Source organism: Mustela putorius, unplaced genomic scaffold (genome assembly GCF_011764305.1).
Source record: "Mustela putorius furo isolate JIRA1106 unplaced genomic scaffold, ASM1176430v1.1 tig00003909_pilon_pilon_pilon, whole genome shotgun sequence".
Lineage (NCBI taxonomy): Eukaryota > Metazoa > Chordata > Mammalia > Carnivora > Mustelidae > Mustela > Mustela putorius.
The window spans coordinates 33,398,677-33,416,503 of record NW_025422057.1 but is presented as its reverse complement, the minus strand read 5'-3'; the positions used below and the strand labels follow the sequence as shown (position 1 = coordinate 33,416,503).

Genomic DNA, 17,827 nt, shown 5'->3' with positions numbered 1-17,827 from the left:
CAACCGAGAGCTGCTAAGAATCTACTATGTTCACATCCATTAGGATGTCCATTATGGAATTAAAACAAAACCAGAAAATAAGTGTTTGGTGAGGATGGGGAGAAATTGGAACCCTGTACACTGCTGGTGGGAACGTTAGTAAAATCATGCTGTCAGTATAGAAAACAGTGTCGTGGTGGCTCAAAACCTTAAACACAGAATTACCGCATGACCCAGAGATTCCACGTTGGGCTTCATGCCCCCAAAGAACTGAGAAGAGGAACTCAAAACCAGTATTTGTACCCCCATGTTCAGAGCTATCATACTCACAGTAGCCTAAAGGTGAGGCAACCCAAGTGCCCACTGATGGAGGAACAGATAAACAAAACGTGGCCTTACCAGGAGGAAATGTTCTGACACCTCCTACGACATGGAGGAACCCTGACGACCTTGGGCCCAGTGAAATAAGCCAGCCACGAATGGACAAATAGCGAATAATTTCGTTCAAATGAGGTACCCAGATAGTCAAGTTCACAGAGACAGAAAATAGAATGGTAGTTGCCAGGGGCTGGGGTTGGGGGTGGGGGTGGGGGAGTGGTGAGGAATTATTATTTAATGAGTACAGAGTTTCAGTTTGGGAAGACGAAAAAGTTCTGGGGACTAAAGATGATAGTACAAGGGCAGGAATGTACTTAATGCTACTAAACTGTATAGTTAAAAATGGTTACAATGGTAATGTTTATGCTATATTCAGTTAACTACAGTTAAAAGGACAGCAACAATAAAGAACCAATCACGTGCCTGGTCAAGAAGTTACAAGGCGCTCTGGCAGAATCAGACGTTGGCTCTGTTTGCACACCTGTTTGCACACCACAGCTGCCAAGCATCCCATTTTTTCATCTAAGCCTGGGCCACCCCTCAGATGGCCCCCAGGGTTTGTATGCCCCGCCCCAGCAGTGGGAGAAGGAATGGGGACATAGAAAGCAGAGGAAACGAGTGTTTGCCACACAACTACAGACGGTCCCTGCCTTGGGATGGTACAACTTAATTTTTCAACTTTATGATGGTGCAAAAGCAATCTGCATTCAATGGAAATGTACTTTGAAGTATGAATGCAGATGTTTTCCTGGGCTAGCGCTCTGCTGTGTGATACCCCCATGGTGCTGCGGCAGGGGCAGGGAGAACAGCTGCCAATCACCCACACAATCACGAGGGCACACGACTGATACAGTCACAACCATTCTGCACCCAGACGGCCACTCTGTTTTTCACTTTCAGTACAGTATTCAATAAATTACACAAGGTATTCGATACCTGATTATAAAACAGGCCTTGTGGTAGATGATTTTTGTCCAGATGATGTAAGCTAATGTAAGTGTTCTAGGATGTTCCAAGGTGGGCTCGGCTACGCTATGATGTTCTGTAGGTGAGGTGTATTGAATGCATTTTTAACTTACGATGGGTTTATTGCGAAGTAACCCCATCATAAGTCAAGAAAGATCTGTGTTATGTGCCAGACACTATGATAGTGTTGTAAATATTTTATCATTGTTGATCCTTATAGTGTCCTTGTGAGGTACGTATCATTCTCCTCATTTTACAGAGGAAGAAATAATCGCTCAGAAATATAGTTAATCAAAAAAATTTAGTTCCTAATGACATACCCAAGAGTGAAACTTAGTCTGCCTAGTCCAAAGCTCATCGCTTTACATGTATTGTGCTGATTACAAAAAGAAGGAGGCTCTTTTAGGGGATGGAGTGGGGTTGGACAGAGGATGGCAGAGCAGACAATGCCCCAGCTGGAGGAAGGTGGGCCAGGTACTTCAAGGCCCAGGCCAAAAAGCTCAGCTTGTGTAGTAGGGGCATCTGGGATACCTGTCTGGGGTGTCTGTGTCCCTTGGCATGGCTGATTAGACCAGGAGTGAACACCTGACCAAAACCGAGCCAACTGTGTCTTTCTCTCAAAGAAGAGACACCAAGGCTGTAGGAGACAGAGAATCTGGACCAAGTCACCTCCATAGTAACTCAAAGGCCCGTGCACAGGGCCAGTTGCAGAGAAGCAGGAGTAAGAGGCTCCATGAACGCAGCCACTGTGCAGAGAGAAAATGGATGTCATGCGCAGGGAGGAAGAGAGGCATGAGGTCCCACAGTCCTTGGGGGAGCGAGCGTGAACGCCACCCTGCTTGACACAATTCTGGCTCTTGTGAAGACCATCATTTCGATTCTGGGAGATTTCTCTTTAGCTTTGGGGGAAAAAGACAAAACTACATTTTATTTGAGCAAGCTTGCGGGTGTGTGTTCCTTGCATAAGCAGCTGTTGGCCATGACATCTTTTCTTTCAGGCAGGCCAACCCCGTAGGGAGAGAAGGACATTAGGTGAATGAACCCACAGCTCAGCTTTGTTAGCTTCCCATTGGCCTCTGGGAAAATAGTAAAATTCATCTTCCCTGTCACTTTCTATTTCTATGCCTTTCTTTTCTCTCTAGGTCCAGTGCTCATGCTGGCCTCCTGCGGAGCCGCCCCACCCAGACCTGTGCTCATGGGCAGGGTAAACACCTGAGCCTGGGAAGGGAAGGCAGAGTGAGTCCCACTTCACAGAAGAGTGTGAGGAAGGGTGGCCCCATGAGCCTGACCAGTGTGGTTTCGGTACTCATTTAATTCAGTCAGATTGCTTTCTCAGTATCTTTTATGTTAGTTCCTTCCTTCTCATTCTGGCCCTGGGCTGAATGGCCTCAGCCCTGGGAAAGCATTCGCCCAACCCGTGCTTTAACTACCCTCTCTTGTACTCATGTGTCCTTCGCAATGCAGCCTAGCATTTCCCCACTGCGTTATAGTAAAACACAATCCCTAACCACACTGGATTACCCTCTGTCAACATCACCACACAAGCCCATGGCTCCCATGCCTTTCTGCGCTGTTCTGAAGCCTGGCATGTCTTCCTTCTCATTACTTCTGTCCCGTTTCCTCAACCTTTAAGACCGAGTCAAGGGAGTCTTCCCCACAGTGGTTATTCCTCTTCTGTCTGCTCATACATTGTAATTCCATACGTTTGTTCTGGTCTGTAGCTCGTTCCTACGTTCTAACAAGTTGATTTCCTAGACTTAGGAGACCAAAACATGTATATTTTTCTAGACTTACCCCTCACATACTGTCTGGTACTTGTAGATCTTCATAAAAGCAAATGTTTTCGAATAGGAAGAGAAGTTGAGGGGTTCCCATGTGCAATTTCACATGTATATTCACTTAATCCTCAAACAACCCTATCAGGTAAAGATGTTATTAAGAACACTGAAGCTGGTATCTTATGATCTCACTGATACAAGGAATATGAGAAACCAGACAGAGAATCATAGGGGAAGGGAGAGAAAAATGGGACAAGATGAAATCAGAGAGGAAGAGAAACCATAAGAAACTCCTAATCTCAGGAAACAAACTGAGGGTTGCTGGAGAGGAGGCAGGTGGGAGGGATAGGCTGGCTGGGTGATGGACACTCGGGAGGTATGTGCTATGGTGAGGGCTGTGAATTGTGTAAGACTGAGGCATCACAGACCTGCAACCCTAAAACAAACAATACATTATCTGTTAATTCAAAAAAAACCAAAAAAACAAAAAAACCACCAAAGCCAAAAATCTTAATTCATTTGCCCATGAACACACAGGAAGTAAAGGATGGGAAATGGGATTTTTATTCAGGCCTCTCTGGCTCCAAAGCCCAGGGCCTTTGCACCCTAATGCCCAATAGTCTTTGCAACTAATGCCCAATAGTCTTTGCAACCAAACACATAATGCTAAGTTAGCTGATAAAGCTGAAGGTGCCAGCTGTCCACACAGCTGTTTCTGAATGTTCAGAGCCACTCACAGCACACCCCTACTCAAAAGGACAGTTGTTCAACAGAAATTACACCAAGGATAGGCAATCACTGCCATGTCATGGCATATGCATTATGTATTACAGGCCAATGAACAGTTCATCTATGAATTCTCACCATAAAAACTCATCAACTTCACGTTTTCCTTGCAGCATCAAGAATGCAAAAAGTACTATAACACCAATTTGCGCCTGGGTAACACGTGCTAGGAAATGATGATGCTCAGTGTTCAGGAATGTGCAGGGCTCCTGGCTGGCTCAGTTAGAAGAGTATGTGACTCTTGATCTCAGGGTCATGAGTTTGAGCCCCACGTTGGGTATAGAGCTTACATAAATAAATAAGCCTTAAAAAAAAAAAAGGAATATGTGAAGTGAAGTGACCCTTTGCCAAGCTTCATCCACAAAGCACCTCAGGGAATATTAAGTTTAATTCTTCCTGAAAGAAGGGAGATTGGCAGACTTCTGATAGTCCCTTTCAGGACCAACAATCAATGACCTTATTGCACTAAGCTGTCTCAAATCTCCTGCCGGCTCTTGCTTTCGTGGCCAACATCTAAAATGTATATTCAACATCGGTGACATGCTAGGGGTTGCAGAGGATATAAAAATCTCTTTTCTTTCTGGAAGGGCAAAATCCCATGGGGATAGAGAAACTCAGCAGCAAACCCAAACCAGCAAATACCAGCAACTTTGGGCATGCCTTGAGGGCATGCCTTCAAGTAAGAGATGTTGTGGGAGAGGGGAAGAAAAACAAACCATTTAATCCGTTTTTTAAAAGGCATTGTGGTTTTGTAAATGACTGAAAGCCTGTAAAACCTGCCTTTAGGAAGTATACCTCTGAGAGTTCCCATGCTTCATTCAATAAAGTGGGGCTACTTTCCTTAGGTGGTGATTTTCCAAGCTCCATACTCCCGGAAGTGAGGGAAATGACTCAGTAGATTAACACTTCTGCTTTCTTAAGTGTTTCTTAAACGCAGGACAGTAATTCTGTGGGAGCACCAGCATGGCAGAATTGTCAGTTGAGCCTGTGGGAATCTTCTGCACTAGTCCCATGGTTTATCTGGGTAAATCAAGTCACCATTTGGGCTGCTCCCCAGGTGCCTTCACAGATGACAGTGAATGAGAATTTCTCCCATCATACTTCATCATTCTTAAATGGAATTTCATAACTGTAAATTTTCAAATAGCAAATTGCTTTTTGCTTAAAATAGTCAGAAAAGTCTCTATTGCATGTATCCCAGCCTTGGGGTTTCTCTACAGATCTAATCCCCTTTGGATAAGCCATTAAAACTCCATTTTTCAATAGAGGAAAAAGAGAGGGTTCTCAGAGAGCTCAAGTGGTTTCATTAAGACTACGAAGTTGCTAAGCTTTTTAAAAGGAGGTCCTAGAAATATCTAGGATTTCACTCCAAAAACATGTCCAAATGAAATAACAGGTATCCAAAAAACAGTTAATAATGTGACAATTATTTGGTGACCACCGGAATAATAGCTACTTCACAAGGCAATGATCTACACAAGACCAGAACAGAAAATTCTGGCTAATGAAATGGACAATATCATAAGGAAAGAATGAGAAAAATGTATTGTTGCAACAATTACACACCTAGGAGCTAGATGTTTCATAGGAACACAATGTTGTCATGTTGTAAAAGCATAGCAATATTAAGGTCTGCAAAAAAAATTTCCTCTCAGTCAATCTAATGCTAAGAGATTTGACACCAAAGCAAGAGATGAGCTAGAGGGAAAATGGAAATCTATGGCAACAACCAGCAAAACCATCTTTAAGAGAAAAAATTAAAACAAAACAAAACAGAAAACAGTGCCACGAAAACAAAAAAGATAATCTGTCCTTCAGAAATGCACACATTCACAAAGACTGCACTGTAAGAGCGTCCATTACAGCAGGAACACGGCTAACAGGGAGTTGTCGCAACAACTTTCATGTCGATAACAGAAAGTGAAGAAGAATTCAAATCAAACTGTTCTGACTCATTATTCACAGGTAATAAGGGGGGACAGAAAGAAAGAATAGGAGGTATGTGCGGAAGATTTTTACTTTTGAGTCATATAATCCCTTCCGGATGGTTTGTTTTGTTTTTACCTTGTGTTATTTTCCTCTTAATAATGTCTTAAATATTATTTTAAAACAAGTTTTAAGCCTGTTATGTTGGGGGAATCATGAAGTCTTGGAGTTGAGAGAAGTCGCAGGCACCTCAGCCCAATTCAGCTTCACAGCCTGGCTGTCTGCGTGGAACTCAAGAGAGGATGGCCTCCTCTGGCTTGCAGGTGCTCTGGCCTTAAGATTCAGAGTAGCTTCCAGAAGCTGGTGCACCCCAACAATGTGAAAAATCAAATAAGCTTCATGGTTTTCATTGTCTACTCCTGCACTGAGAAACATCCATGACATTCTCTCAACAGCGACTCTAGTAACTCCCAAATCCTCCTGGCTCCTACCAGGTCCTAAGAAGTTCGGTTGTCAACCTCAGGACAGGCTGGAACACAAATGATTGAGGTCAAGGCTAAACCATGTGGCTGGCAGTGCAGCTCATTCCCTACTACAGGGGAACTACAGTCTCATGGGGCCTCAGGGTCTATACAGTCATCACCCTTAACACCCATCACTGGGACAACCTTCCTACCATCTTGGAGTTGGAGGAGAATTGGTTTCTGCCCTGAACTTGCCATTTTATGTATTCAAGGTCAGCATTTTACATTTCAGTAAACACGGGGGCTTTCCTTGATCTTCCCTTAGGATCTTTTACCTGTTACTCTCCACCACCACCCCACCCCTGACACGCCACACTGTGACATGCATCCCCACTCCCTAGGATGGACATATCTTTGTAAGAAGCATCCTTAGTTGTGTCAGTCCTTAATGTTACTTATACCCAGTGTCAAAATCGGAGGCACACCTGGAAAGCGTTTGCCTTCGCCACTGTTTAAAACTACTGAAAGAGGTTGAGAGGAAGAAATGGGCCATTTCTTTTACTGTTATCAGCTCCAGTACTCCACATCTTGGTGAGAGCAATACATGCAACTATACAATGGCGGGATTTGACAACCAGAAGGAACCTCAGGGAGGTCAGTTCCCATCATTCCACAGCTCAGAAACTGGAGGCCTGGGTGGTAAATCTGGGTCATTTAGGAACTATCAGTCAGAGGCCGGGCCTTCCTACTCTGAGCTCAGAATTGTTTCTGCTGTCAGGTTGCTTGGATGAATGAATGACTGACTTCACCCTCCAGTTTGCACAACCAAAGGAGACTGGAAGAGAGACTCAAGTTTAAATAATCTAGTAAATATAACTGGAGAGACTACATTTGCCCAATTTAACTGACGTTTTCCATGTTCCACTGAGTGCTTATGTGGATAGCTTCAGGCATATTTTTAGTCAATTAAAAGTTCTGACCAATGCTGCATATACACTGAAGAAAAAATGTAAGCCAGATTTCAGTCCAGTGTTAAATTCTAATTCTGCTATAATCTGTAGGACTTGCCCCAAATAATGAAATCACCAGGGTGAACCCAATATATTTTTACATGTCTTTACGTGTCAATGGTGAACATACAGACTTTTCATGTTATGTCCCTATTATGCAATCACTTCAAGGAAAAACAAAAGACTCAAAAGCAACTAATACGTGCAAGGGAACATTGTTGTAACATGACTGTGTGATATTCACCAAACAGTTTTTCAAATCACGTTGTCTTTTAAGAATTGAACTTTCACCCTCTAATCTTTTTTTTTTTTTAACTAAACCACCATTGAACAGCTTTGGGTTTCATTTCTCTCATTTTCTTGCTCATTCTTACAGATAGGTTTGAGAAGAGAAATAGATAAAATAGACAAAAGAAAGGAGAAAGGCATAGATAAACCAGAAACTGGAAGGGAGAAGTAGTTGGTTCCTGGAGGAAGAGAGAAATGTTTGAGGTGTGGTCAGAGGCGTGGTCAGGAACCCTGTGCCCAGCAAGGCTCCTACTTTCTCCGTCTTTCCCTTGGGTTCTCATCCCTCCTGCCAAGAAGTGAGCTGGCAATCTTACCAGTGACCTTGGACAAACAGAAAATGATAAAGCTCCTAAACTCAGATGAGGCACATCACCCCGGCCCAAGCTGGGATCTCCAAGGCCTGCGAGCAAGCCATCACACTAGCCACTCCTGTCCCCCTCCACAGCGATCCAGTGTCATAAAAGAATAAACTTCTGGAATTACAGTAGGCCTTGTAAAGATGATCTAATCTAAACCCTCCTCATTGTTTTTACAGAAAAGAGAACTGACATCCAGAGAAATGAGGTCACTTGCCCCAGGTTATTCCAGCAAGACCCAAGTAGATTCCCAAACCACAGGCTTGCTTTGCTCTTTCCTCTGTGAGCAATTTAAAAGCTATGAACACACACTCTCCAAGTCTGGAGAGATGAAGAACAATGACAAGACGGCACAAAACAACATGAAAACAAACTAATCCGAAATAATAACTTCACCCCAGCTCCCAGAAGTCTGATGAGGAAGAGGCAGCAAGTGAGCTGTTCTATGGAGTAATGGTACCTGGAACAACGTATCTGCACTTTTCCCTCTGTGACCCATGTCTCAAAAGCAGAGACAATAAACATGCAACAAGACTGCCCAAACTTACATTGAACCAACACAGGCCTATCTGAGACTTAAAACTTAGGGATCAACAAATTTTTCCCTACACAGGCTTACAGAAATCACATCAGTAGAGTTAAAACATCCGGTCATTGGATGAGTCTCAAAACCCTGGGGGAAAATGAAATGCCGTCCAGGGAAACCGGTCCTCTCCCCTCACCTGCGCGCAGGTAACACAGGAGCAAAAGCCAGAGAGGCTCTGCTTTATCGGTGGACTAAACGCAGAGTGTCAGAGTGTGACCCACGAGACTTCCCATTCCACAACAGGACCTGAGAAAAAGAAGAAAAGTTCCCTTACCCTTGAAAATCACAGACACAATAGGATCTGGTTTCCCAAATTTCGTTTTAGGGATATTGCTGGCAGATTCCACTATCACCCGAAGCATGGCTCTTCCTGGGCGGAAAGCAAGTTCCAGCGAACGGAGTTGAGCCGAGTCTGCGCTGGGGCTCCCGGCGCGCCGCTCCGCTGGGGGAGGCGGACCGGGTGGAGGAGGAGGGAGGGGGGAGAGAGGGCAGATCTCTCCAGTTCTCCAGTCCCGAGTGCAGGGGGAAAGGCAAGTGGGTGGATCTCTGATGGCTTGTGTACGGAACACGACGTGTAAACCGACACCCCAACTCCCGGGGCCCCCGCAGTGCCGCAGGCACCAGCTTAGGAATTGGGAAATGTGGAAGCGGAAAGGACCAAACCTCAACTAAAAAAAAAATATGTGCAACATATGAAACCGAGATGGGTTGGCGCTAATAAATGTGGCCGGGTCAGGGGACCTTCACGACGCTGCTGCCTTTTAACCAAAAATCGCGAAGCCGAATTGATTGGTTTGCCGCCACCCCTTTTCATTATTTTCTGAGCTTTTCATGGAGTTTTAAAACTTTCCTTTTTTTTTTTTTTAATTTTATTTTTGCTGATTCTTCTCTCATTCTGTTGGACACACCCACTCAGCAACCACTTGTGTTTTAAAAAAAAAAAAATTAGTTAAAGGATGCCCCCTGTTGGATGGAATAGGAATAACCGAGTTTATTGCAAGTAAACCCAATCTGGAGGCCTTAATATGGGTTTGCAAATTGGTGGATTGGGGGCTGTTTTTCCGCTTTACAAAAGGATTCAGCATGGGATTTCTTCAAAAATCCTTAAGAGATGACAGCTGGGCACTTAGGTTTTCCTGGTCCATCAAAAGCTGCTAACAGTCTTCAATGGAAATGGAGAAGAGGCTCTCTACTTTTTCAGAGCTAAACCCCAGGAATGTCTTCACTTCCTCTGCTCAAGAAAAAACCAAAAAATCCAGTGACACTTGTTAAAGCACAGTAAGGCTCTATTCAAGGGAAAGATATAGGAACTACTATACATGTCAATAGATATAGGAACTACTACAATGAATTTTGTAGTGGAGGAGAAAGACAGGGCCCAATGGGGAGTCCAGCACGGGCAAGTGGGAATTCATAGCCAGCATTGGCCAGCAGATGCAAAGTTACCAGGATGCAACATTAGGGGGGAAAGGCAGTTTTGGCTAAACAAACCTAACAGGATTCTTGCTGAAGATAGATCAGGATGACCAGACATCAGAGGCGATCAGGGAGGATGAGAAACCCCATTAGATACCAAGAGTGATGAGATCCAGAGGGTGGGGGGTTCTGGTTAAACAGACTTTTACAAGGAAGGGCACAGATGGGCCCAGGGGGAAGGTTCAGAGGAGCCTGACTACAGTTTGGTCAAATAAACAATCTCTGTGCCCCTGACGGGGTGTTAGGCAGTGTGGCCTAATGAGTAAGATCCCCGGAGGATGCCTGGGGTTAGTGGCCAGCCAGACCTGAGTGTGGGTCCCTGCTTCACCACTTCTGAGCTATGTCACCTTACAAGTTTCTAACCACTGCCCCTCTTCTGCAGTTATCTAATCTGTGAGGTAAAGTTGAAGGTAAAGTTGTCATAAGATAAAGGTCTTAGAGTGGGGCCTGGGCACAGAGCACACAGTAAGGCACACACGTACACAGCCAGAGGTTCATGCCGGCATGTGATTTCATAGCATCTCCTGTAATGCAAGTTGGCTTTAAATCAAGATCTCACTGTATTTCAGAAGCAAATGCTAAAAACTTAGGGCAAAGGAGCACAGGGTTTCCTTCTACTTTTGAACATGCACCCAAAAAGACCATTTGTAAGCAAACACTTCAAGTACATTGAAAAAGCTTGGTTCATCTACAGGAATTCTGTCTCGGTGAGCTTCTCAACTGCTTATATAAACAACCAAGAACAATGCTATATACATTATTGACAGACTTTTTAGACAAAATATAGACACAGAGACTAAATAATCTATATTTTTGGTGGAATATAAGCAAAATTATGTTTATTTTGTTTGACTGGTTTTTATTTCTCCTTTTCATGGTGAAATGTATTGCAGAAAATTCATAGACCATAAATGTGACCATTTAACAAACGAACATCTAGGTCAGGATCAAGAACATTGCCAGCCCTCCAAAAGCCCCTTGTTTATCCCATATGTCATATCCACCTCCTTTCCCCCAGAGATAACCACTATCTTGGTTTTTATGGCGATAATTTCTGTTCTTTTCTTTATAGTGTTTACCCCTTTGATTGTGACCTGTATGTGATAATATGAATTATATGTTACAAACTTTGTATACAAACAGATACAAGCGTATGTATATAATACACACATACCTGTATTCATACAGAATGTATTCTTTGCTATATTATGACCTCTGTAGAAATGGAATCATATAATATGAACTGTTTTGTTCAGCTTCTTTTTTTCAACGTTACATTTTTAGATCCATCTGTGTATCTACTTTGTTTACTCTTTGCTATCTGCATTTTATTAATCCACTCTACTTTTGATGGACACTGGGTTATCCAGAGTTTGGGGCTATTACAAAGGACACGTGTAATAGCTTGTGTGAACACGCTTGTACATATTTCCTGCTACAAATGTGCATTTTTTAGGATCTAACCTATGAGTGGAATTGTTGTGTCTAAGGGAGTATGCATTTCTACAGTACTAGTGGGTAATTCAAAAGTTATTTGCCCTGGATCTAACATTTAGAATCTAACCTATGAGTGGAATTGTTGTATCTAAGGGCACATGTATTTCTACAGAATTAGGGGGTAATTTAAAAATTGTTCACCTTGGTGGTTGTACTATTTAAAGTTTCATCAGCAGTGTGTGAGAATTCCTGCTCATATAGGTGGCTGTCTTGGATTTTTCCATGTTTGCCCATCTGGTGAGCATATAAATAGTATTTCACTGGAGTTTTAAGTTGCATTTTTCAGATTACTAATGAGGATGGATACCTTTTCATATTGACCTGTCCTAATTTGTGAAGGGCTTGTTCAAATCTTTTGCCGATTTTCCTATCGAATTCGCTGTGTTTTTTCTTACAAGTTTTACACATCTAAGTTTGAGGAGCTGTTTATGTACTTAATACTAGTCCTTTGTGGGTTGTAATTTTAATACAATTGAATATTGTATTTAATACAATTTAATACAATTGAATATATCAATAATTTATTTATGACTCATATTTCTAATATTAATAAATCCTTTCCTACCCTGGGATCATGAAGATATTCTTCAATATTATCTGCTGGAAGCATTTTGTTTCATCTTGCACATCTTTAAAAAAAGATTTGTTTGTTTATTTTGAGATAGAGATGGAGGGGAGGGGAGGGACAAAGGGAAAGAGATACTCCTTAAGCAGACTCTGCCATGAGCACAGAGCCCAGTCTCATCACCCTGAGATCACAACCTGAGCCAAAACAAAGAGTTGGACACTTAATGGACTGCACCCCCCTGGGCGCCCCTCAATGTGCACATTTAGATTTATATTCCACTTGTAACTGATTCTGTGTCATGTTCAAGGTCTGAGGTCACATTTCATTTATCATTTATTGAAAAGTTTGTCCTTTCTCCAAGTGTAGGTCATATATGAGATGTATAGATGTGTGTGGGTCTGTTGCTATGTTTTGGAGGACTGGGGGGGTGGTCTATGCTGGGGCTTCAGTGGAGAATAAGCCCAAGTTCTGACCTGACTGAGCTCCACAGCTACTGGGCACCACATGCCAGGTCTCACATGTCTATCATTTACTGCTTTTGGCAGAGAAAAAGAAATAAAGGGAGGAGAGTCTTAGCGAAAAATCTAGATGTGAGGAGCAAAGTAATAGGATTGGAAAGAGAGGTTAGTGGAAGAGAAATGAAGATAAATTCATAATATCCTATTCCAATTCCAGTTTTGCGGAATCTTAGGTATTACCTAACAGCAATTTTCAAACTGGCATGAGCAGAGGGGGTCCATTGTTAAGATCTCTTTCCTGAAATACTTCTTTAAGAATTATTTCAGTTGATAACTAAAACGATTTTTAGAACAAAAATACTAGTTTTGGTAGTTTAATTGTAGGGTTTTGCATAGCAGTAGATATCACTTTTAAATAAATTAATATATAGTATATTTAAATTTTGTTTCTTTAAAAGAGCACCTGGCAGTGGGTAAGTCTACATGGGGGGCAGGAGGGAACAAGGTATTTTATAACACTTGGCACCATTATATTGTCATTATGAGGCAGCTGAGGAGCTAAACACAAAATAGGAATGAATCCAAACTTCTCCAACTCACTATGAACATATGCTAAAAAAAACCTGGGTGGGGGGCAGGGAAGACCAGGGAAAAGTGGAATCATTTTAAGCCTTGCGCTCACTTTTATGTAAAACAATTCCTCATCAAAATGCTTGATAGATGAATGCTCCCAATCACCATTCAGTAGGAATCTCCATTCATTCATGGACATGTGCCTTTTTCATTTAACAGCTCATGGAAGTCTATTTGGTGCCAAGCACAATACTAACTACAAAGATGAATTCAAGTCCTCTCTGCAAGAAGCTCACAGATAATTATAGCCCTTTCAGGTGTGTGCAGTGATGAGACTGAGAAAACAGGTGTCTAACAGGACCAGCGAGGGCCAGCAGGATAGGCTCCTGGAGGAGGTGACAGCTGGACTGAGTGCAGATCTTAACTTACAATGCGGTTACATCTCAATAAATCCATCCTAAGTTGAAAGTACCCTAAGTTGATATTTATATTTAATGCATTAAATATAATAAATGAATGTAACATACCTAGCCTGCCAGACATCATAACTTAACCTAGCCCACCTTAAACATGTACCTTAAACACTTACATGAGCCTATAGTTGGGCAAAATCATTTAACACAAAGTGTTGGCTATCTCATGAACTTTACTGGATATAGTACTGCAGGTGAAAAATCGAATGGTTATATGGGAGCAGAATGGTTTTAAGTTGTATGGGTTGCTGGCCCTTATGATATAGTGTGGCTGACCGGGAGCTGCAGCTTGCTACAGCTGCTCAGCATCATGAAAGACGACGGTACCAGATAGCACCAGCCTGGGGAAAGATCACAATTTGAAATATGGTTTTTACTGAATGCATATCGCTTTTGCACTACTGTAAAGTCAAAAAATTATTAAGTTGGGGATGTGCATATTATGGTTGAATTGACATATGTAGGAAACAATTAATTCTGAAACAGAATTAAATAAATACACATGGTGAGCATTAGAAACTTCAAGCCATTCGATGTGGGCAGAACATCATGTGTGAGCTGAAACAGTTGAGCAGTGAGCCTAAGCAGGTGTGTGTGGGGGGGGTGGCACCTGCCCAGAGACACTTGTTTGCTTTGTTAATAACAACTAACATCTAATGACTGCTTGCTATGTGCCAGATGCTACCCTAAGCATTTTATTTTTTCTCATTCAATCTTTCCACTGCCCTATGCTATGAGGTAAGTATGATTTTATCATCCCCATTTTACAGATGAGGAAACTGAGGACTGGTTTGGTTAAGCAGTGCACATGTTCTCACAGTGAGCCACCAGATCTAGTGATTAGCCTAGCCTGCTTCTAGACTCCACGCTCTTCCCTCCATGCCTCAGTGGGGACTTGACTAGAGATGCATTCTTCAGCAGGGAAGCAAAATGATTGAATTATATACCAATACTCTGAATACAAATGAAACATTTTAACAACACCACAGACTAAAAATTAATTGAAAAGGAGCTGAAACAAGCAGAGCAGTCAGTGCCCAAGGAGCTGCTCTCTTCAAACAGAATGCACCAGGAACTGAGAACCAACTCTCCTAAATGAGATTAGTCAGCAGGCACAATCTGCCCAACCTGGCCCGGAAATTGTTTTCAAACGTGTTACTTACTGATAGGGCCGCTTTGATCTCAGCTAAATGCTAACAGTGTCTCCCTATTTACCGATTTAGATTGCAGCCCTTCCTGGCTGACTGTGCGTGAACTATTCTAACCCAGGAAAGAGCAGTGGGGTTAACCCTGAGAAGGTGCTGGGCTCTAAAATGATGCTTTTTGTGCCTGTTAATGAATACTGATTACCAAAAGGAGGAGAGTAAAGCATTTGTCTGTTTCTCCGCAGTAGTCTAGGACAGAGGATGCCCAGATCAGTTCGTTCATTCATTCACTGGGCAAATATTAACTTCCTAATTTGTTCAAGCACCATGATGGTAGGTGTGGAGGATATGGTGGTGAGGGAAATCAGACAAATTCCTCAAGCAGTTTGCAGTCTAGTGAAGGAAAAGGACACCAGTCAAAGAATCACTAACAGGGGCACCTGGGTGGCTAACTTGGTTAAGCAGGTGACTTCACCTCAGGTCATGATCCCAGAGTCCAGGGATCAAGCTCAGCATGGGGGCTCCCTGCTCAGCGGGGAGTCTACTTCTCCCTCCTCCTCAGCCTGGTTGTGCTTTCTCTCTCTCCCTGTCAAATAAATACATAAAATCTTAAAAAAATAAAAATTCCTTAAAAATTATCCATAAGAAGTGTGCAAATATAACTATAGTGAATGCTTTGAAGAAGTAGGGTGTAAAGGGAGAAGTAGGGTGTAAAGCGAAGAAATTCCCCTGCTCTAGGAAGCAGGAAAGCATTCCCTAAGGCTGTGAGGATTGAGCAGATATCTGAAAGGGAAAAGAGATAATAGTGGGAGCACAAGATTCGAGAACATCCCTGTGGCAAGAAGAATGCTGCCTGGTCAAGGAATCAAAGGTGTCTAGAGCGGCTGGTTTGAGACCAGACTGGGAAGGTCAGCCTAGCCCTGCTAAGCCTGACAGAAAAAATCAGGGATTTGCTATTTTACGCCAAGAACAAAGGTGGGTCAATAAAATGTTTTCAGTGTTTCTTGGGGAATATGTGCCATGATTAGATCTGCATTATTCCAGAAAAACCCCTACTGAAGGGAAATTGGATTGGAAGGAGATAAGAGTTTATTTAGTCCTTCTCTTCCTACATTTAAAGAACATTTATTGTATGTATACTGATGCTATCCAATAGGAATATAACCAAAGCCACATTTATCATTTTGAATTTTCTAGAAGTCACAGTAAAGAAAGTAAATAAGAGTCCTAGCGAGATTAATTTTAGTATATTTTATTTTGCCCAATATATCTATAATATTACCATCTCAGCATGTAGCAATATAAAAGAAGTACTAGTGAAGTATTTACTTTTTTTTCATACTTAGTCTTTGAAATCTGCTGTGTATTTCACACAGCTCAACTCAGAAACAAAATTTTCAATAGACATACATCTGTATTTCAACTTAATAAAATTACTTAAAAAGTTTGCATAGCCAAGTTGTTCCAAACATACTTAAAAGCTTAATAACTGAATCAACTACCAGTTTTTAAATTAAAATTGAGTAATATTAAAAATTTAGTTCCACCATCACAGCTGCCACATTTCAAACACTCAACAGCCATATATGGCTAGTGCTACATATTGGACAGAGCAGAGGGAAATTTTCCATCACTGCAGAAAGCTTTATTGGCAAACACAGATGTATCTGCTGATGAGGCCCTGGGCACTCATCAGCATCCTTTTGGAAGTCCTAATCTTTCAAAAGTGTTGACCATATTCATCTAGAACTCCACTATTTCATTTTATGAGAGCTGAACACATTCAGCAGGCTTTTGGTAGTGTTTTTTGTTTCTCAGGAAGATTTTCCTACTGGGAGGAAAATGAACTAATCTGTTGAACTAAAGATCCAGTCTGCTTGGCTGTTCATTTCTTTTTGAATCCTTGCCCTAGGATCCCTCCGAGTAAACCAAGTAAGCCAAGTAAGCAGAGTCAACATCAAAGTGCTAGCACTTTTGTGAGGCCTTATGCAAACTACAGCTCCTCACACTTCATGCCTGGCAGCACCTATCTGCAAAGAGCAAACATTGATTTTTCAGGTCTCATAATGATAATTACAAAATTTAACAAACCACAGGACCAGTGAGCTTCCTACGGGCTCTTGTTCCTCAGGGGTCCCCAGTCACACAGGGAGTTCCCACCAGAAGAGAGGGACCTGGGAGCAGATGTGTCATTGAGGTGTCTGGGTCAGTAGGCCCAGGCACCAGGGCCCCAGCTGCTGGTCTGATCTGCCAGGTGCCCGCCCTCTTCACATAGTAACCCCCCACCCCTGGCTCTCCCTCTTCTTTACTCCCCATTTGGCTCAAAACTGAGCAGGGTGATTTCTTTCTCTGTCACTCTAAGAATTATTGCAAATTTCTATGGAAACTAATTTTGCCCTTGCTCTCAACTGTGGGCAATGCATAACATTCACACCCACCTTTGTCTTTTGCCACGACTTCCTCCCACCCCAATCCCATCTGATACTTTATCACAACAGATGTGAAAAAGCCCAATTCTATTCACTTTTCCATCAGAAATGTGAGCTTCTTGGAAGCAGGAACCAAACGTTATCTTCTTGTGTTTTAAAAAAAAAAATCTTTAAAATTCTCTACCCAGCTTCTCATCCATTTTATTTAGTTACATGAGTGATTGTTGCTTTTTCTTCTTTTTTTTTTCTTTTAAAGATTTTATTTATTTATTTGACAGACAGAGAGAGGGAAGCAGGCTCCCTGCTGAGCAGAGAGCCCAATGCGGGGCTTGATCCCAGGACTCTGGGATCATGACCTGAACCAAAGGCAGAGGCTTTAACCCACTGAGCCACCCAGGCGCCCCTGATTGTTGCTTCTTGTGTAATAATGCCTAATTATTGAGCATTAAATGGCAAGTTGAGCATTAAATGGCAAGCCCTTTACACAGATTCTCCCATTTAATTCTTATATCCATTCTATAGGGTAGATATTATTTTCACTGTTTTACAGATTAGGAAGCCGAGGCTCTGGGAGATTAAATAACATTTAAAATCACACTTCTATCCAGTGAGAGGCAGGCAGGAACTAAAAGCAATTCTAATCTCGTGTTTACTGCTATGTGACACTGCTTTCCTAGGACGTTTTGCTACT

At 42.3% G+C, this 17,827-nt stretch overlaps 1 protein-coding gene across 6 annotated transcripts in view; it reads right to left on the bottom strand.

Annotated features, from left to right (window-relative positions):
• MYOF (myoferlin) overlaps nt 1-9,117 on the bottom strand; it is a 164,700-nt gene extending 155,583 nt beyond the window's left edge. For 2 of the 6 annotated variants that reach the window (XM_045068911.1, XM_045068912.1), the window contains exon 1: nt 8,792-9,117. In XM_045068911.1, coding sequence (XP_044924846.1) covers nt 8,792-8,879 — 88 coding nt within the window. In that variant the 5' untranslated portion in view covers nt 8,880-9,117. The remainder of the gene's footprint in view (nt 1-8,791) is intronic. The other 4 variants (XM_045068913.1, XM_013054729.2, XM_013054731.2 and 1 more) reach the window with 2 other exon arrangements.
• Between the last annotated feature and the right edge of the window lie 8,710 nt (nt 9,118-17,827).